The 20,994-nt window shown below is 47.5% G+C and overlaps 1 protein-coding gene across 1 annotated transcript; it reads left to right on the top strand.

The window, feature by feature from the left end:
• The first annotated feature begins 19 nt into the window (after window positions 1–19).
• Window positions 20–19,629, top strand: DDX27 (DEAD-box helicase 27). The gene is made up of 21 exons (XM_082643967.1): window positions 20–183; window positions 2,207–2,353; window positions 3,522–3,581; window positions 3,860–4,025; window positions 5,098–5,141; window positions 5,259–5,345; window positions 6,021–6,126; window positions 7,574–7,747; window positions 8,406–8,556; window positions 10,983–11,082; window positions 11,202–11,343; window positions 12,255–12,408; window positions 13,406–13,487; window positions 13,600–13,777; window positions 15,284–15,390; window positions 15,597–15,699; window positions 17,286–17,380; window positions 17,476–17,599; window positions 18,124–18,211; window positions 19,291–19,365; window positions 19,497–19,629. The coding sequence occupies exons 1-21, from the start codon at window positions 91–93 to the stop codon at window positions 19,513–19,515; spliced, it is 2,295 nt and encodes a 764-aa protein (XP_082500093.1). The 5' UTR covers window positions 20–90; the 3' UTR covers window positions 19,516–19,629.
• Window positions 19,630–20,994: the final 1,365 nt, after the last annotated feature.

The following is a 20,994-nucleotide window of genomic DNA, read 5'->3' as shown; positions in this document are numbered from 1 at the left end:
GCACAAGCGCAGTGACGACGGGGAGGTCGCGAGAACAGGAGAGCCGCCTAGCGTGCCGTGCTGGTTTCCGGAAGTGGCTGCTGCGACGACATGCTTGCGGAGCTGGGTTTAATCGGGACCATAGGCGAAGATGATGAGGTCCCGGTGGAGCCAGAGACTGACTCCGAAGACCAGGAGGAGGAGGTATGAGCCGATCGGGGTGGGAGCGCGGCGGCGGGCAGCCGATGTCCTTGACTGCTTCCCTTCCCCGTGGTGCCTCAGGTCCCTGCCCCCAAGGGCTCAGCATCCTCTGCCAGGCCGGCAAGTGTCCCTGGGTCTCACCCGGACCCCCAGATCTTCCTCAGTTTGCTGGCCACTAGCTTTTCCTCATCTCCGCGCCTGTGCTTGTGCTATTCTGTGTCGCCTTGGTGAACTCAGTACCCATTCACTGAACTGATATTTAATCCAGGCGCTGTGTCATAGAGATCCAGAGACATCGAGTCAGTCCTGGTTCCTAGTCAAGGAGCCATGGTTATCCATGCGTTCATTAAGGCAGTATTCATTGACTATTTATACGTGCTACACCTAGTGTTAAGCATTCAGGACACAGCAGTGAACAAGAAGGGCAAGGAACACCGCTCTCCTGAAGCTTATGTTGTGGTGGGGAGTTAGAGACATTAAACAGCACGGCAGTTAAAAGGGGACCGGTATCATGAAAAGGTGCTCATCCTTTAAAGCTCCAGCTCAAGTGTTTTCCCCTCTGTGGCCTCATCTGCTTACTGACACCTCTGGTTTGGGCGTCCCTCGGCCTCTACAAATTCAGCTTTTCCAAAGCTGAACTCTGGTCTCCCTCACCCTCCCAACCTGCTTTATCTCAAGCCAGAAACCTTGGAGGTATCCAGCCTCTTTCCCCTCCAGTGTTCTGCAGGCTACCTCAGAAATCTCTCTTAAGCTTCTTCCCCCCTCAGTCCACACTGCTTCCACCCTAGTCCAGGACACACTGCCATCTTGTACCTGGATACCTACAATCCTAACATACCTGGTCTGTAACTGTTTCTCTTGTCGCCCCCCCCAAGTGTATTTTCCACTTAGTAGCCAGAATCTTTTTGTTTCTTGAATGGAAAACTATCACAGAAAAATTATCACTTATATATGGAATCTAAAATACGACACAAATAAACATATCTACGGAACAAAAACAGACTCACAAATATAGGGAACAGACTTGTGGTTGCCAAGTGGGGGTGGGGGGAGGGAAAGACTGGGAGTGTGGGGTTAGCAGATGCAAACTATTATGTATAGGACGGATAAACAACAAGGTCCTACTGTATAGCACAGGGAACTATATTCAATACCCTGTGATAAACCATAATGGGAAAGAATATGAAGAAGAATATATATGTATAACTGAGTCACTTTGCTGTACAGCAGAAATTAAACACAACATTGTAAATCAACCATACTTCAATAAAAATTTTTTTTTTAATTGTCATAGAAAAGGACTGAAGGAAATATGGCAAATGATGCTAAACTTCAAGTTTAGCTTGAAGTGCTATACAATTACCGATTTAAACTAGGTACTGGAGAAATGAGATATAATCATTACTAATAACAAAGTTTAGGGTCAGAGTTCTTATGAAATTGTTTAACTCAAGTAAGAAAAAAAAATCAGTCTAGCACTTTTTAGTTCTCAGGGTTTTTTCTTCTGTTTATCCTCCTGCAGCCATAGTTCAGCCAGTTCTCCTTCCTTTCCCATTTCCAAATGTAAGAGTTAAAAAAATTTTTGTTGTTGTTGTTATTTATTTCTAACTTAATTGAATTGTGGTCAGAGAACAGAGTCTGTATAATATCGATTTTTTTGAACTTATTGAAGATTTGCTTAAAAGGAATACTACGTGATCAGTTTTTGCAACTATTCCACGTGTGCTTAGAAAGAATGTACATGCTCTAGTGCGGTGTTCTCTATTTGTTCAGTGGAATAAAGGTTGTTAATTGTGCTGTCCAAATATTCTACGGACTTACTCATTTTTTGTGTGTGCTTGATCTGTCAATTATTGAGATGTGTTAAACTCTCCCAGGACAATTGTAGATTATTCTACTTCTTGTCATCTGTCAGCTTTTGCCCTGTATATTTCTGTTCTCTTATTGGGTACCCTCATTTCCTCCTTCTTTTTCCAGTGTTCTTTCATCTCAGTCCCATAGTCATCCTGCTTCTCCCTCTTCCCAGGGGCCCATTGTGCTGGGCAGAAAGCAGAAAGCCTTGCAGAAGAACCGCAGTGCCGATTTCAACCCTGACTTTGTTTTCACTGAGAAGGAGGGGATGTACGATGGCAGCTGGGCCATGGCTGACGTCATGAGCCAGCTCAAGAAGAAGGTGAGACTGACACAGATAGGCAGTTCCAGGCCGTGGGCTGTTAGGGTTGGACAGTGGGCTTCAGGGTCCAATGGTTTAGGAATGCCAAATGTTACATATAAATTGCTTAAAAAATGGACATAGCTATGTTACCATCGTCTCTTTTCTAGGTATTCGATCCTTGTTTTGAGTATTAGAAAGAAACCATTTTTATGTTGTTTTGTAACAGAGAACAATCTAGCAGGCATCCTTGGTAGTGGTGTTCTTGAAGGCTTGACTCTGCCCCACAGATACTATCACTTTCTGTCACTTGCCAGGTGATCTCATGTGGCCTTTCTGTTTAGGGTCCCTGGTTCCCACACATCACAGCCAAAACTGCCGTGAATGTCACTGTCATCTGCTTGTTTGCCAAGACCCTGTGCTTTTCTTTGAATCTGGTTAACAAGCTAGAAGGTGCTTAAAAGTTGTTTTCCATTTCACGTGCTTCCGAGGGAAATACTGCCTGCTCAGGGCAGTGTAATCCAGACCCTGCTGGTCCTTGTTCTGTTGCAAATAAAACAGCATTGCCTTTTCAAAGTCATCTTGAGCGGGTTTTTTTTTTTTTCCTTTTCATGTGTACTTCATGTAGTTACCGACTTGGTCTTAATAGCGCTTACATTCTAGCAGGGTAGAAAATGACTAGACAGACAATTAAGCCGTTCCTTATGGCTGTGGTAAGCGCTGTAGCGGTTCAGGGTGCTTTGAGTGTGTATCAAGGGGGCCTGCCATTACCTCACCTTTGGAAAGTTTTAGCAAGATCCAGCGTTACCTGAATTTGCTCGCCTTTCAACAGTTTGATAGGCTAAATTATGTCTGATGGGCAAGGGGAAGAGTTTTTCCAAGTAGCATTCAGATACAGTGTGACATCTCTTGGTAACTGTATCATTCTCAATAGTAAACTCCTTCTACAATGTGGGTGTTCTTACTGGTTCCAGGTAATTTGAAGATTTTTCACAAAAAGACCATTTATTTAATGGTTTTTTGTTTGCTTGTTTGTTTTGTTGTGAATAATCTATGGATTGATTAACCTGTCCAAGTACAGAGGAGCTTTTTCTATATTTGACATCTGAGACCCTACCTTAAGAAGCCCTTTGCTTTATCTCTTTCCCACACGTATGTTTCTTTTTCATCTCTTTATTTTTATCTGTAGAGGGCAGCCACGACGTTAGATGAGAAGATTGAGAAAGTTCGAAAGAAAAGGAAAACAGAGGTGAGTAAGCAAAGCAGTTACTTCTCTTTGTAGGCGAGCCCTGAGCTTTACTTTCAGTGTGACCACATCGTTTCTCTTGGAGCCTAGGTTGCAGTACGGCTGGTGCAGGCAGGCTTTCTCTGTGTGTCTGTGGTTAATAGTCACTAAGAATCCGCATAGTTTTCTCCCAGGCCTGGGAGCATAATATTTTTCCTTTCCTTCCCTTCCCTTTCCCTTCACAGGTTCTGGATTTCCTGAAGTTTGTAGTCGCCTTGCTTTATTACAGTTTCTTTTCCTAGGATAAAGAAGCCAAGTCTGGGAAGTTGGAGAAGGAGAAAGAAGCAAAGGAGGGCTCTGAACCAGAGGAGCAGGAAGACTTTGAAGGGAAAGATGAGGAAGCCCCAGAAGATGAAGAATCAGAGACTGACTACTCGTCAGCTGATGAGAACATCCTCACCAAAGCAGGTAGGCGATACTGTCAGAAATGGGGACAGGAAATTGGAGTGTTCACTTTTACTTTGTAGGTTATCCTGTGCTCTTCTACACAGTTAAATTTAAGATCCCCGGGTCGACCTCCTTTCTTTTTTTTTTTTTTTTTTTTAATTTTTTTAAAATTAATTAGTTTATTTATTGGCTGCGTTGGGTCTTCATTGCTGTGCAGGGGCTTTCTCTAGTTGCGGTGAGCGGGGGCTGCTCTTCGTTGTGGTGCGTGGACTTCTCATTGCGGTGGCTTCTCTTGTTGCGGAACACAGGCCCTAGAGCGTGTGGGCTTCAGTAGTTGCGGCGCGCAGGCTCGGTAGTTGTGGCATACAGGCTTAGCTGTTCAGTGGCACGTGGGATCTTCCCGGACCAGGGTTCGAACCCATGTCCCCTGCATTGGCAGGCAGATTCTTAACCACTGGGCCACCAGGGAAGTCTCGACTTCTTTTAGCTTCTCTCTTTCCTTGGGATTTTGGTAGGGTTGTTGTACTCTGCAGTCAGAGTTCACTCTTTTTCTTTTTCCCTTTTTTTTTTTTGGTCATGCCGCGAGGCTTGCGGGATCTTAGCTCCCCGAGCAAGGATCAAACCCAGACACCAGCAGTGAAAGCGCCAAGTCCTAGCCACTGGACCGCCAGGGAATTCCCACGTTCACTCTTTTCCTCATCTCCAGCCCCACACAGCTGTTGGCACTTCTATGACTCAAACTTATTTGGGGTGATAGGTCCCCCACCTCAGATGAGTCCAGCCACGTAGTAGGTGCTCCATTAATATTTCTTGCAGAAATGAGTGCTAAAGCATCCTTATATAGCACAGTGGTTGGGAGCCTTGTCTCTGGAACCTGCCAGGTTTGCTTCCTGTCTGACCTCAGGTGAGTGACTTACCTGCACGGCTGCACAGCCTCCTCTTCTGTGAGGTGACGCTGGTGACAGGAGCTCCCTCAGGTTGTTGCATGGATTCAGTGAGGTGTCCATCCACGTAATGCACTTAGGACAGTGTCTAGCTGACTGAGTGCTCAGGAAGCATGAGCCCTGGTTATCAGCTCTCTTTTTCTCCATAGATACACTCAAAGTAAAGGAGCAGAAGAAGAAGAAGAAAGGACAGGTGAGCGTGGGCTTGGACAACAGTGTGCAGCTCGTTTTTACAACCTGAAAGAATTTTAAGGTCATTTAATTCCCTTTTTGCTGAATTCTCATTCTGTCTTTTGATTTTCTGATGTAGGAAGCAGGAGGATTTTTTGAAGATGCATCTCAGTACGATGAAAACCTCTCATTCCAGGACATGAACCTTTCCCGCCCTCTTCTGAAGGTAGTGGCTTCTGTTGTCAACCATGGGATTCTTGCAGTCGCCCCGTAACTGGGCTCGTGGCCTCCCTGAACTCTGTTGTCCACACAGCTGCCAGGGAACCCTCTTACACAAAGGTTTCCATCTTGGCCTGTACGGCCCTGCCCCTTCTGGGCCCCTCTGATGATGCCTCTCAGCAGCCATTCTGCTCTGGCCACACTGGCCTCACTGGCCCTCACACAGGCCAGGCATCTTCTCCCTCGGGGCCTTTGTGCTTGCTATTCCCACTGCCTGGAAGATCGTTCCAGAAATCTGACTGGGGTGCTCTTCGCCTCTTCCAGGATTCTCCTCAGTAGCCCCTGCTCCATGAGACCTTCCCCGACAGCCCTTCCGTAAATTGCGCTCATCCCCTGCCCCTGCCCTTGCCAGCCCCCTTGACTGCTGTAGCTTTCTCCATAGCATTTATCTTCATATGACACGTGTTTGTTTTCGGCCTGTTTTTTCTACCAGATTCTAAGGGCAGGGTCGTTCCTTTTGTTTATTACTATATCCTCAGGGCCTAGAAAAGTGACACATAGTAGGTGGATTGAATGACTGGGAGGGATTGGGATTGAAACCTGTTTGGAAACCTATCTTGTTTGTTTTGTGCTGAGACTCCCCCTCCTCTCCTCTCTGACCCTATCTTTTCTTTCTCTTCAGGCCATCACAGCCATGGGCTTCAAGGAGCCCACACCGATCCAGAAGGCATGCATACCTGTGGGTCTGCTGGGGAAGGACATCTGTGCCTGTGCAGCCACTGGGACAGGTAAAAAGGATAGGGACTTGGCGAGGGGAGGGAGAGGAGGAGGAAGAAGAAGGATGTGCCACATAGAATAGGCTCTGGGTTGACTTACCAAAAGCCCACTTTGCTGAATATGCAAATATAAATTTTAATGCAATAACATTATATATTCTGTGTAGTAACTTCCCTTTTAAAAAATATGAATATATATTTTTCTGTTTTTTTTTAAATACTCTACTTTTTTTAAATAGGGTAGTCACAGGTTGCAGGTTTCAAGTGGTCTGGTGAAGGTCATTTTTATTTAATCCTATCAGGGTGTCTCTGTGACCATGACCTCCTGTCACTCCCATGATAAGCCCCTGTCATAGGAGTAAAGATTTTATAAAAGGGATGTTTATCACAACATTGTGTATTAGTGCAGTTAATTATATAGTCATGTAATAGAATAGAATAGAAATAGTCATGTAATAAAATACGATGCAACCGTTTAAAAAAAGTAGAGTACTTAAAGAAATAGGAAAATTATTTTTTTAAAGGGAAGTTACTAAACAATATATAGTGTTATTGCATTAAAATTAATATTTTTGTATTTTTGTCCATTAAAAAAAGATTGGTAATATAGATACTGTTTTAGTAATGCTTACCTCTGGTTGGCTGAACTGTGGGTGGTTTTTATTGCTTGCTTTTTTTTTTTTTTGTATTTCCCAGATTTTTTACATTGACCATGTGATTGATTGATTGATTTTTTTTTTTTTTTGGCGGTATGCGAGCCTCTTACTGTTGCGTCCTCTCCCGCTGTGGAGCACAGCCTCTGGACACGCAGGCTGAGCAGCCATGGCTCACGGGCCCAGCCGCTCTGTGGCATGTGGGATCTTCCCGGAGTGGGGCACGAACCTGTGTCCCCTGCATCGGCAGGCAGACTCTCAACCACTGCGCCACCAGGGAGGCCCGATTGATTGATTTTTAAAATTTATTTTATTTATTTATTTTTGGCTATGTTGGTTCTTCATTGCTGTGTGCGGGCTTTCTCTAGTTGCGGCGAGCGGGGGCTACTCTTTGTTGCGGCGCACAGGCTTCTCACTGCGGTGGCTTCTCTTGTTGCAGAGCACGGCTCTAGCCATGAGGACTTCAGTAGTTGTGGCACATGGGCTCAGTAGTTGTGGCTCGCGGGCTGTAGAGTGCAGGCTCAGTAGTTGTGGCACACGGGCTTAGTTGCTCCGCAGCATGTGGGATCTTCCCAGACCAGGGCTCGAACCTGTGTCCCCTGCATTGGCAGGTGGATTCTTAACCACTGTGCCACCAGGGAAGCCCTGACCATGTGATTTAAAACCAGAAAAAAAGTTTTATGAAAAATAAGTTGCTTCACTTCCCTCTGAGTAGATACGTAGGTTTTCTGTGTGCAGGTGACAACCTGGACCCGGGAAGGACAGAAGCTCCTCTCATTCTGCTTTCCTGCTGCCCTTGCCTCCAGGTAAAACTGCAGCTTTTGCCCTGCCCGTCTTGGAGCGTCTGATCTACAAACCCCGCCAGGCTCCAGTGACCCGTGTGCTGGTGCTGGTTCCCACCCGGGAACTGGGCATCCAGGTGCACTCCGTCACCAAGCAGCTGGCCCAGTTCTGCACCATCACCACCTGCCTGGCTGTGGGTGAGTGTCTGGCTGAGGGCTGGCTGCCTCTGAGAGAGTGTGGCGCGGTGGAGGGGGGACGTGCGCCACTGTCTGAGGGTGACGGGTGCAGGAAAGCCTTCATGTGAGTGAAACCACTTAAAAACCAGATGACGTTTTCACAGTAGATAGTGAGGGCGATGGGGAGCTTCACCAGCCTTGCAAAATGAAACTTCAAAATTATGAAACAAAGTTTTTCTTGATACTGAACAAATTTAGGATATAATTTTGTCTTGCATGAATAATGAATCAAATATTTATTGGGGCAGAATCTTTCTGATGATGTTATATGATGGTGTTATCTAACCTTCATTTTACCCTCCTTAGGCGGTAGGAAATTGTAGGTGATTTAGAAAGATTATCCGTTTCTCAGCTGCATCTCTCAGTTGGTGGATGGTTGAATTGTTGTATTCTGAAGTGGCTTTGTGTCATCATCGTTTTTGATTTTTGCACTTAGCACAGTCGTAATTAAATGATCTGTCTCTCCCACCATATTGTAAAATCTGTGCAAGTGGGGCCTCTGTCAGTCTCGTGTCCTGCCGTTTGCTCGGCATCTGCCGTGGGAGCTGGCAGGTAGCAGGGCTCAGTCCGTACTGGTGAGTGACTCAGCTGGCTGCCTGGCGGGCTTTTCTTTTCGCAGGCGGCCTGGATGTGAAGTCTCAGGAAGCAGCCCTCCGGGCAGCGCCCGACATCCTCATCGCCACCCCGGGCCGGCTCATCGATCACCTCCACAACTGCCCCTGCTTCCACCTGAGCAGCATCGAGGTGCTCATCCTGGACGAGGCTGACAGGTGCACCTGAAATGGTGGGGTCCCCAGGGCCACACCCCGCGGCGGGAACCTGCACTCTGCCTGGTCCTGCATGGCTCTGACCAGTTCAGCTGTCCATGTTTGAGCCTTTGTCCATCTTAGCCCAGATTATCCTGCTCTTTTTCTGTAATGTGATGGTTAACAGGGAAGGCAAGGTAAATGCTGGCTCCACCGCTTCCTGAGATTGTGAAACGTCTCAAAGCAAATCTTGTCTTGTTTGTAAGTGGGGGATAAGTACCCACCTCATGGTGTCGAGGATTCAAGGAGTAACGCCAGTAAAGTGCCAGTGCACAGGGAGGATTCAACCAACAGCCTCGCTTACTGTGATGCAGGCTCCCCCTCCTTCCCCCCTTCCTTCTCTGCCCTCGTTCCCTCTCTTCCTTCCTTTCTCTCATTCGTGTCCCATCTGCTCACCTCTTTCCTTCGTGACTCAACAGAAAGAACTCTTAATGAACTGGACTGCTGTGGAGGTGGCAGGGTAAGGAGGCTGTTCAAGTTTACTCGCAAACTGAAGCATCTCCAAACTAACCAGGTCCTTAACCAAGTTTCTCATCCTCTGTGCCCCTCTCCCACTTCCCATCCCACTGAGCAACTCCATCCTTCTAGTTGTTCAGGCCATATTCTCAGTGCCATTCTTGTCTCCTCATTTTCTCACCCCCCCAGGATATCCATTGGTAAATCCCATCCACACACTTCCACTTTGGGGCTTCTCTTCTGCATCGTCGTTCCCTCAGCTTGGAATGACCTCCTTTACCTCCTCAGGTTTCTGCTCCAGCTGTCACTTTGCTGGCCACTCTATAACAGTTCCTGAGACTTCCCTGGTGGTCCAGTGGTTAAGAATCCACCTGCCAATGCAGGGGACATGGGTTCGATCCCTGGTCCGGGAAGATCCCACGTGCCGCGGAGCAACTAAGCCCGTGCGCCACAACTACTGAGTCTGCACGCCACAACTACTGAAGCCCGTGTGCCTAGAGCCTGTGCTCTGCAACAAGAGAAGCCACCGCGATGAGAAGCCCACGCACCGCAATGAAGAGTAGCCACCATTCACTGCAACTAGAGAGAAAAGCCTGTGTGCAGCAATGAAGACCCAATGCAGCCCCCCAAAATAAATAAATGACATTTTTTTTTAATGAAATATTTTTAAAAAAACAAACAAAAAAAAACAGTTCCTGCCTTCCCCCAACACCCCGCCTCGTCCTTCCCTTCCTGCCTTATGTTCTCTGACGTGCTACACCTCCTTGACCTCCTGCATTGGTACCTGAATGCTCGTGTGGTGGCTGTGTCCCTCTTCTCCCCAGAACTTCCTGTTCGAGAAGGGCCGGCTTTGTGTTTGTGTTGCCTGCTGCCATATCCCAGTGCCAGGGCCGTGTCTAGAGTCTAGCAGGTGCACAGTAGGTGTTGAATAACTGGTCGACTCCGTCCCCCAAGCATTCTTGAGGCCTGAAGGAGGTAAAGGAGATCGTTCTAAGCCAAGGGAACATGATCTGATTTAGGTTTTAAATATCAAAAATATCAATGTCTCAAAAGACCAAGAAAGGCTGTGGCAGTTTCAGACTGAGACCAAAGAGACACAACAACTAAAGGTGATACCTGTCCCTCGACTGCAGCCTGAGCTGGGCGAGAAATACTGTAAAGGATTGGGTGGGTTGAAAAAATTGGAGTCACAGTAATCTCACAAATGACTATTACCTGCAAAGAGAAAGAGGTTCCTTTCCTAGTGGAGAGAGCTGGTAGACACCACTTCAACCAAGTGACCAAACTGCAATGCTGGAACAAACTGACCATCTGTCTCCGGATGGAGTGAGAGTGAGGTGCACGGCTGCCCCCCACCCCGCTCCCAGCAATGATTGTTGAATCCAGTCACTGGGGAATAATTAGACATATTCAGAGTGTGAAAAAGGATGAGAGGACTTTCTAGACTAAGGGAGACTAAAGAGATGTGACAACCAAGTACAACGTAGGAACTGTCATTCCTGGACTAAAAGCTATAGAATGACATTTTGGGGACAGTTAGGGAAAACTGAATATACATTGTACTTTACTTTAGATATCATTTGGACACTTGAATTTCTCAGGTGTGAAATGACATTGTGTTTATGTAGGAGAAAGTCACCGTTCTTAGGGAATGTGTGCTGAAATATTTAGGGGTCTGGTGTCATGATGTCTGCAACTTAATAGCATATGATTCAGCAAAAGAAAAAAGACTAAGCAAATATGGGCAAATGATAATTCTTGGTGAATCTTGGAAAAAGGGTAAAATAACACTAATAAAATAAGTAAATAAATGAGCCTGAAACATAACCAATGACAGTATCGAAACATCACCTGTGCAGTGTTTTCTGTCCTTCATCGATACAGATGCAAGCTCAGCCCATTTCTCTTGGCTCCTCCCCTCCCCTGCTTGCCAGGATGCTGGACGAGTACTTCGAGGAGCAGATGAAGGAGATCATCCGAATGTGTTCCCACCACCGCCAGACCTTGCTTTTCTCAGCCACGATGACGGATGAGGTGGGCTGTAGGGAACAGAGGGGCAGCACAGAGGACCCCGGGCTGAGCTGGAGCACCGGCTTGCCTCCCTCCCTGCCTCCTGACAGGCTGGTCAGCATCCCTGCCTTTGTGCCTGGCAGGTGAAAGATCTGGCTTCTGTCTCCCTGAAGAATCCCATCCGGATATTTGTGAACAGCAACACGGACGTGGCCCCCTTCTTGCGGCAGGAGTTCATCCGGATCCGGCCAAACCGGGAAGGGGACCGGGAAGCCATCGTGGCAGGTGAAAGCCCGGGTTGGGACTGAGCAGGGAGGGCTGCTCAACCTCGCTGAGCTTCACACCGAAGTGTTGGTTTTTCCCCGGCGACTCCTCCATGCGGTCTCCCTTGCCCCGGTGTGTGGTACTGCTCTTCCTCTGCTCCGTGCTTTCACCACGAGTTCTTCCTCCCTTTCTTTCGTCGCTTCACCTCCCTTCCACCGTCCAGTCCTCTTCATGTCCTGCTGAACTCCTAGCCACTTCCCTCCAGCTGCCCCGCTCTGGCCCTTCGTCCAGGCCACTACTGTGTCACCTGGATTGCTGCAGCGGCCTCTGACCTGGCTGTCTGCTTCCACCCTGTCCTGTGGAAGTGCCTTCTCCATACTGCAGACCATTTAAAAGGATCATTTACAAACAAGCATTCGCTCCTGTTCCTTCGCTGTTTAAACCCTCTGGTGTCTTCCATTGCTCTTAGACTGAAATCAATGCTCCCTAGCGAGTCCTGTAAGACCCCTGGACCTGCCCCGGCCTGCCCGGAGCCCCCTGCCTGCCCGGAGCCCCCGGCCTTGGCGCCTTAGCTCATGGTGCTCCAGCCACGCCCGCCTGCTTTCGCTTTCTCAAACCCCCCAAGCTTTTGCTCTTTCCTCTGCCTGGAATCTTCCCCCAAATCTTCTCGTGGATGAGACTGTCTTGTCATTCAGCCTAATGTCACCTCCTCAGGCCAGCCCTGAAGCTGCTGCATCTTCTCTTCATTCTCTCACGGCATTTACCGCCCTTGAGAATTGGGACTCGGCCTCTCCGTCTCTGCCCTGGAGTGGGAGCTCCGCAAGGCAGGGGCCTCACCTGCCACCCCCGAACCAGGCACAGCAGCCGCTTTGCAGGGGAGGAGGGAGGACGTGCTGGAGGCGGCCACCCGCTCACTCTTCTCTCCCTGGCAGCTCTGTTGATGAGAACTTTCACCGACCACGTGATGCTGTTCACCCAGACCAAGAAGCAGGCCCACCGCATGCACATCCTCCTGGGGCTGATGGGGCTGCAGGTGGGCGAGCTCCATGGCAACCTGTCACAGACGCAGCGGTTGGAGGCCCTCCGGTAAAGTTTCGGGGGCTGAGGCTCCCACCCATCCTTCAGAGAGGGCTCTCTTCATTCCAAAGTCACAAAGTACCATCCAGAGGTCATGTTTGAGTGATACCAGGGGATACAGTACAGTTCCCCACTTCAAAAATTTTAGCTTAACCATTCTAAGGTCATGTCTTAGATATATTCAGAACTTTGACTTTGTAGAAAATGATACTCTTGCCCCAGGATTTGAGCGTGGGAGCTGCTGAGCGGGATCACAGCAGGAAATTGACTTGGGATGATGCAGCACACATTCGGATCTCTGCAGCCTTTCCAGAGCAGGGGACATACCCAGGTCTGCTAGAATGAGATCCTGAAGCAAATTCATTCGTATTTCTTGGGCACTTACTTTGCCAGGCCCTGTGCTTTTCCACGTGATTTCTTGTTTAACTCTCGCAGAATCGAGTCAGCTTGGTAGGCAAGGAGGAACCCTTTAGGACTCTCCACTGATCCTTATTCACACAGGCAGCTGAGAGTTTTCTTTTTTTTTTTTTTGTGGTCGGACCCGCAGGCCCAGCAGCCATGGCTCACGGGCCCAGCCGCTCCGCGGCATGTGGGATTTTCCCGGACCAGAGCACGAACCCATGTCCCCTGCATCAGCAGGCGGACTCTCAACCACTGCGCCACCGGGGAAGCCCCTGAGAGTTGTTTCTTAAAGGCTGTTTTGAATGCTGAGGCACTTGCCTCTGCTCCGTGTTATAGTCTAGCTCTGTGGTTCCCCAAGCTTCTCTATTTATGGGAGTTGCTGTTTAAAGTGGTATACACAAAACCACATTTCCTCTATGTTGTGGGATGTTTGGGGGTCATGTAAGTGTCATTAGGCTGACATTTAGGATCTATCTCCACTGTGATGGTCTGTACTCCGCTGCTTGACCCCAGAAGGGTTTGTGTTCTCTTCGCTGGCTCAGGCTTCTGCAGAGTATTGACTGGGGTCAGGTATTCAGAGGAACATGTTTGTGGCTGTTTCCAGGCGCTTTAAGGATGAACAGATTGACATCCTCGTGGCCACAGATGTAGCAGCCCGTGGACTTGACATCGATGGGGTCAAAACGGTGAGCGGGCCCCATCTTCCTTGAGTTTTCGCTGGGAGTCCTTTGGCATCCTCACGTCACCCTCTCCCCGCCGACTCCCAGGTCTGACTGATGCTTCACTTTGGCCTTCCAGGTCATCAACTTCACGATGCCCAACACCATCAAGCATTATGTCCACCGGGTGGGGCGAACAGCTCGTGCCGGCCGGGCCGGGCGCTCGGTCTCTCTGGTGGGAGAGGAGGAGCGGAAGATGCTGAAGGAGATCGTGAAGGCCGCCAAGGCCCCCGTGAAGGCCCGGACGCCGCCCCAGGGTGAGCAGGCGTCAGTGCCGCGGCTCAGGGCAGTTCGGGTGGGTGGGGGAGCATCCTAGCTCAGACCCCGAAGGACGGGGCAGCGGGCAGAGGGTAATGGGTGAGAGCAGGCGCTTTGCAGTTAGGAGCCAGATTTGAATCCCAGCTCTGCCACTTCCTTGCTGAGGGCCCCTGGGCAGGTCTCCCCTTGCCTCTCTGGGCTTCATTCTCTCTGTGTGTGAAAGGGACTGAGGAGAGACTTGTGCCCCAAGTGCTTAGTCATAGGTATTCGCCAGCCTTTGGGAAGAGAAGGCCTCTTCTTAAGGCACCACCCCCACCACCCCCTTCCCCACTTCCTCTTGGTGGGGGCCCAGGATGGGAAGGAGGTCAGTACTTATTCTTTTTGTATATCTTTCATTCCTTTTTTACTCATCTGTAGCGGTCATATAAAGCACATCGTTAAAAAAAATTTTTTTTTAAGTTACAAAAGTAATATGTATTCAGTGTTGGAAAAAAATAAATCAAATAAGAGTAAAAATGTAATTGTACGTGAAAGAGCTCACCACTCATAGCATTTAGATACACATCTCTTCAAGACCTTTTTTTCCATTCATAGGTCTTTTTTTTTTCCTTTCATTTAAAAAATTTTCATTTAATTCATTCAATCTATTGCTATTTATTATATTCTAAGTATTGGGGATACAGCAGGAAACAAAACAGCTGACACTGTTGGGAAAAAAACACAATAAATAACCTAATTGTAGGTGTGATTGAGAATGACAGGAGAAGTGCCTACTTTAGAAAAGCTGCTGAGAAAAGGCCTCTGACAGATGGCATTTGAGCCGAGTCCCGGATGACAAGAATGAGATGGCTGTGGGTGGTCTGGGGACAGAGTGTGCCAAGCAGGGAAAACCAGGGCAAAGCCTCAGAGACAGGAACACACTTGATGTGGGAGTAGAAGACAGGGAGGGCCAGAGGCCCGAGGCCTGTGAGCAAGGGGTAGGCAGAGGTCAGAGAGGTAGGCAGGGGCCACGCTGAGGAGTTTGGAATTTATTCCACGAGCATCAGGAAGCCTTTGGGGAGGTGTTAAGCAGAGCAGCCACACATAAAAAAAAAAACAGTTTTCTGTGTCACTAAATACCCATCTGAGGGCTTCCCTGGTAGCGCAGTGGTTAAGAATCTGCCTGCCAATGCAGGGGACACGGGTTCGAGCCCTGGTCAGGGAAGACCCCACATGCCGCAGAGCAACTAAGCTCATGCGCCACAACTACTGAGCCTGTGCTCTAGAGCCCGCGAGCCACAACTACTGAGGCCACATGCCAGGACTACTGAAGCCTGTGCGCCTAGAACCCGTGCTCCGCAGCAAGAGAAGCCACCACAATGAGAAGCCCACGCGCAGCAACGAAGACCCAACACAGCCAAAAATAAATGAATTAATTAAAAAAAAAATAGCCATCTGTGTTGTTTGCATCAGCTACACCATATTCATCCTTATTTTTTAAATCTTTTTCATTCTTTTCCCCTGAGATGTCATCCTCAAATTCCGGGACAAGATTGAGAAAATGGAGAAGGATGTGTATGCAGTTCTGCAGTTAGAGGCTGAAGAAAAAGAGATGCAAAAGTCAGAAGCCCAGGTGAGGCTGTGAGGAACGCTCTGGTCCATATGCTGCTTAGTAAGCAGACTGCATGGGCCCCGGCTGGTCTGCCTTCTGATATGCTGTGTCTGCCAAACGTATCATCAGAGCCCCAAGTATTTACAGGCAGTGGCTTCCTGCAGCCGCCATCTTCTGTATTATCAGATGTAGGTTTCATGGCAGGCATCCTTTTGCTGTCCCCACAGATCAACACAGCACAGCGGCTCCTGGAGAAAGGGAAGGGGGCACCAAACCCTGAACCTGAAAGGAGCTGGTTCCAGACCAAAGAAGAGAGGAAGAAGGAAAAAAGTATGTTGGGGAGGTTCCTCAAAAAGCTAAACATAGAATTACCATCAGGCCCAGCAATTCCACTCCTAGGTCTATACCCCAAAGAACAGAAAGCAGGGACTCAAACAAATACTTGTATGCCAGTGTTCATTGAAGCATTATTCACAATAGCCAAAGGGTGGAAACAACCATGTCCATCAGCAGATGAATGGATACACAGAATGTGGTAGGTACATACAATGGGATATTAATTCAGCCATAATGAAGTTCTGGTACATGCCGTAAGGATGAACCTTGGAAACATGCTAAGTGAAATAATCCAGACAAAGGGACAAATCTTTATGATTCCATTTATATGAGGTACCTAGATAGGCAAATACATAGACACAGAAAGTAGACTAGAGATTACCAGGAGCCGTGGGGAAGGAGTTGTTACCTAATGGTAATAGAGCTTCTGTTTGGGATGATGAAAAAGTTTTAGAAACAGATAATGGTGATGATTGTACAATATTGTGAATGTCATTAATGCTATTGAATTGTACACTAATGAATGGGTAAAATGGCAAACTTTATGTTATACATATTTTGCCACAATTTAAAAAAAGTAAGTCAGAAAGATATTTAGATATATATCCCTTTTCTCTCCCTTTAAAAAATAAACAAACAAATTCACATTGTCTACACCTTGCTTTTTTCAATGAATTTTGTAGTTTGGAGATCATTTTATACAGGCACATATATAGCTGCCTTTTCTTTTTTTCAGTGGCTATGTGGTCTTCCATCACATAGGTGGATTATAGTTTATTTTAATTAGTTCCCCACTGAGGGACATTGAGGTTGTTTCCAATCTTTTGCTATTATAAACAAGTGATGTAGTGGATAGCTATACAGATGCCCTTTCACAATTAAGCAAGCATATTTGATTTACAAGGTAAGTTCCAAAAAGTGAAACTGTAGGTCAGAGGCTATGTGTATTTATTATTTTGTTAGGGATTGCAAAATTACCCTCCAAAGAGGTAGTACCAGCATTTAAGAAATACTATCTGTATTTGATGGGACAAAAAATTAAGGTGTATGTAAAGTTTCTGTGTTATAAATAGAGTTATAACTATATTGTGGGAAGGGGTGGGAAGTGTATCTTTCATAATACGAGGCAGATATATAATGAATGTCTCAAGTGGATTAATTAAGAAATAGTGGAACCAGCAGGTTATTTAGTGAGATGGAGGTAACCGCCAGGAGAGGAAGTGACTGCTGCTTTTCATTTTAAGCCCTTAAATGTATCACTTTTAAATATGTACACTTTTGGGTTTTTTGGGTTTTTTTTTGTTTTTTGCGGTACGCGGGCCTCTCACTGTTGTGGCCTCTCCCGTTGCGGAGCACAGGCTCCGGACACGCAGGCTCAGTGGCCATGGCTCACGGGCCTAGCCGCTCTGCAGCATGTGGGATCTTCCCAGACCGGGGCACGAACCCACATCCCCTGCATCGGCAGGCGGACTCCCAACCACTGCGCCACCAGGGAAGCCCAAATATATACACTTATTGTAAGTTTAAAAAAAGATTTTATAAAATGGTACCTGAACTCTCACGCTCTCTTCTCATCTCAGTTGCCAAGGCTCTGCAGGAGTTTGACTTAGCCATAAGAGGAAAGAAGAAAAGGAAGAAGTTTATGAAGGATGTCAAGAAAAAGGGGGAGATGACAGTGAGTAGCCTCCCCTTTGGAGTTGGGTCCCTGCCTGGGGATGTGGGTCAAGGCTGCCAGGTCTGTTCCACACTTACATGTCATCCTCTCCCCAGGCAGATGAAAGGTCCCAGTTTGAAATCCTCAAGGCACAGATGTTTGCTGAGCGGCTGGCCAAGAGGAACCGCAGAGCCAAGCGGGCCCGAGCAATACCCGAGGAGGAGCCAGCGAGGGGCCCTGGTAGGCAGATGGGGAGCCTGAAGGAGCTGGTAGGAAGGTTCTGCCTGAAACCTGGGCTTGTGGTTAGGGACAAAAGGGGAGGGATGATGATAAGAGCCCATGCTTTTTGAGTAATGAGTATGTAGGTGTGTACAGCTGTCCTTTATTGGCTCCAAGGGGTGAAGCGACCCTGTGTTTAGTAGGATTTGAACTCAAGCCTTTCTGATTCTGGAGCCTAAATCCTTACCAGCTGCTTCTTGGAGGAGTGGGTCAGGGTAGAATGAGGGGAAGATGTTTTCAGCCCATTTTATGTTTAGGTAGTCCATTCCACCTTTGGACTCTGCAGGCATCCTTTGGAGTGGTTCTTCACACCTGGTACTTATGATTCCTTATCTCTTTTCTGCTGGCATCTGATGTCTTACTTCCATGTCAATAAAACATCAAGCCAGAGCATCCACTGAACTTGGAACCATTACCTCGAGCTTAAGGGGATTTAGGAGCTTGGGACAAAAAGGCCATATCTAACCCATTCTCTCTGTGCACAGCAAAGAAGCAAAAGCAGGTGAAGAAATCTGTATTTGATGAAGAACTCACCAACACAAGCAAGAAGGCCCTGAAACAGTATCGAGCTGGGTAGGGTTTTAAGTCATCATGGAGCTCTTGGTATTCTGATGAAAGCTATGAATCATCTCCCTCCTTCCTTCCCCACTCCCAATTCTCATATACCTACAGCTTTATAATGCAGGCATGCCTTGTTTTATTGTATTTTGCTTTATTGCACTTCGCTTTATTGCACTTCACAGATATTGCAGTTTTTACAAATTGAAGGTTTGTGGCAACCCTGCATTGTCAGATGATGGTTAGCCTTTTTTTTAGCAATAGAGTATTTTTATTTTTTAAATTTTTATTTATTTATTTTCTGGCCACGCCACGCACTTGCAGGATCTTAGTTCCCTGACCAGGGATCGAACCCGGATCCCAGCAGTGAAAGTGCAGACTCCTAGCCACTGGACCACCAGGGAGTTCCCAGCAATAGAGTATTTTTAAATTAAGATATGTGCATTGTTTTTCTTTTTAGATATAATGCTATTGCACACTTTATAAAGACACTAGAGTATAGTGTAAACGTAACCGTTACATGCATTGGGAAACCAAAAAATCCGTGTGACTTGCTTTATTGTGATACTCACTTTATTGCAGTGGTCTGGAGCCAAACCCTCAATATCTTTGAGGTCTGCCTGTATATAATTTCAAGGGCTCCTGTCTGCCCCCTCCCCCGCCAGCGCATCTGTGGATTCCCAGGGTGAGAGCAAGAGAAGTGTTAAGGCCCTCCTGCCTTGGAGGTGAAATAGCACATCTTTGGTTCAGAAATAGAGCTTTCTCTCAGGGGAGTGATAGAACCCCAAAGAAAGGATTCTGGTGTGCTCTTGGGAATGTGCTGTTCCTCCGCACATCCTCCGGGCTGGGGTAAACTAAGTTACGCAAGCAGTTTTATTATATACACAAGAAGGAAGAGCCTCTTCCAGTCTTATTTTAGTGCTGGGCCCTGACTTCCATAAACCCATATTATCAGGTGGAAGAACACAGACTTAGAACCTCAGGCCCTGAAAATGACCCATCTGTGGTGCTGCTGCTTTGTATGGGAGCTGGTAGGATGGGGGGTGAAACATTGCCTGCTTGTCCAACATTTTGCCATCTTCTCTCATTCACAGCCCCTCCTTTGAAGAAAGAAAACAATTGGGCTTGCCCCACCAGAGACGAGGAGGAAACTTTAAATCTAAATCCAGGTAATGTTTACAGTTCTGGAGGACCAGAGGCTATGAGTGGGGTTGGAGAGGAAAGCTTTCCTGGGAAAGGAGCTTCTCCTTCCTCTTTCTGGTCTTGGCGTTGGTCTTTACCCTGCTCATTTTCTTCATAGGTACAAGAGGAGGAAGTAGCCGTGGTGGCCTGAAGAAGTTCATGGGGCGGCTCTTAGATCCCTTCTTTGTGGGAAGTCATCCTGGTTTGGTCTCTCTTTTCTCTGTTTGTAAAAAAATTCTTTAAAACTTTAATACATCTTTGTCATTTGTACATTAAAGAAATGGAAAAGTTGGGGGTGGTGGTGGTATATAGCTGTTTCCTAAGCATCCTTGTCAGCCAAGGCTCCTTTCTTGATTAGCTTTCACGTAAAGAAAATACTAGGGGGCTTCCCTGGTGGCGCAGTGGTTGAGAGTCCGCCTGCCAATGCATGGGACACGGGTTCGTGCCCTGGTCCGGGAAGATCCCATATGCCGCGGAGCGGCTAGGCCCGTGAGCCATGGCCGCTGAGCCTGCGCGTCCGGAGCCTGTGCTCCGCAACGGGAGAGGCCACAACAGTGAGAGGCCCGTGTACCGCAAAAAAATAAAAATAAAAAATAAAATACTAGGGACTTCCCTGGTGGCGCAGTGGCTAAGAATCTGCCTGCCAGTGCAGGGGACACAGGTTCAGGCCCTGGTCCAGGAAGATCCCACATGCCGTGGAGCAACTAAGCCTGTGCGCCACAACTACTGAGCCTACGCTTTAGAACCCGCAAGCCACAACTACTGAGCCCGCATGCCACAACTACTGAAGCCCGCACGCCTAGAGCCCGTGCGCCACAAGAGAAGCCACCACAATGAGAAGCCACATGCGACAACAAAGAGTAGCCCCTGCTCGCCGCAACTAGAGAAAGCCCGCGCGCAGCAATGAAGACCCAACGCAGCCAAAAATAAATAAATTAATTAAAAAAAGAAAATACCAGATGGAAGAGGTATTTCTGGGAGGCTGAAGAGACCGGTCTCACTGTGTACCTTACCCTTCTGTCTCTTCCCTCCATAGCACAGTCTGCGTCATCTGCTAGCTTGGCACTGCCACATATACTTGGGTGTGCATCTCTGTGCTTGTAGAGGAGCTGGATGTGGAGTAAGGATATTCATGCTAGAAGTTCTGTCAATGTCCCAGAACAAAAAGCTGTCATTTATTGAGCACCAGCGTGCGCCAGACATTTCTGTGTACTGAGCACTGTTTCATTCAGTTCACTACAGCCCTATGAGGCAGATAAACAGAGGCTTAGAAAGATGGAGTAACTTTCCAAAATGGCACAGTTGGGAATTCAAGTTTTTGAAATCACGGTATATCTCAACCTGTACCCTGACTCTTTACTGTGGTGTGGAAGTGCTACTGGAGAGATGGAACTTCAAAGGGGACAGAAAGGGTACCACATAGGGGCTTACCTGGTGGTCCAGTGGCTAAGGCTCTGCGCTTCCACTGCAGGGGGCACAGGTTTGATCCCCAGCAGGGGAACTAAGATCCCGTATGCCATGCGGCGCGACCAAAAAAACAAAAAACCCAGAAAGGGTACCAGATAAATTAGCTCTTTGTTACACAAAAACAGGTTGTACCCTGTAGAATGGTGGTT

The sequence above is a fragment of the Mesoplodon mirus genome (genome assembly GCF_964341445.2).
Source record: "Mesoplodon mirus genome assembly, chromosome: 15".
Taxonomy (NCBI): Eukaryota; Metazoa; Chordata; class Mammalia; order Artiodactyla; family Ziphiidae; genus Mesoplodon; species Mesoplodon mirus.
The sequence above is the reverse complement of the archived record's forward strand: the minus strand, read 5'-3'. Positions and strand labels throughout refer to the sequence as shown.

Coding starts and splice junctions, on each gene's coding strand:
- DDX27 (XM_082643967.1), top strand. CDS start 91: ATGCTTGCGGAGCTGGGTTTAATCGGGACCATAGGCGAAGATGATGAG. Junction 2,354..3,521: donor TGAGCCAGCTCAAGAAGAAG/GTGAGACTGACA, acceptor TTTTATCTGTAG/AGGGCAGCCACGACGTTAGA. Junction 11,083..11,201: donor CAGCCACGATGACGGATGAG/GTGGGCTGTAGG, acceptor TGTGCCTGGCAG/GTGAAAGATCTGGCTTCTGT.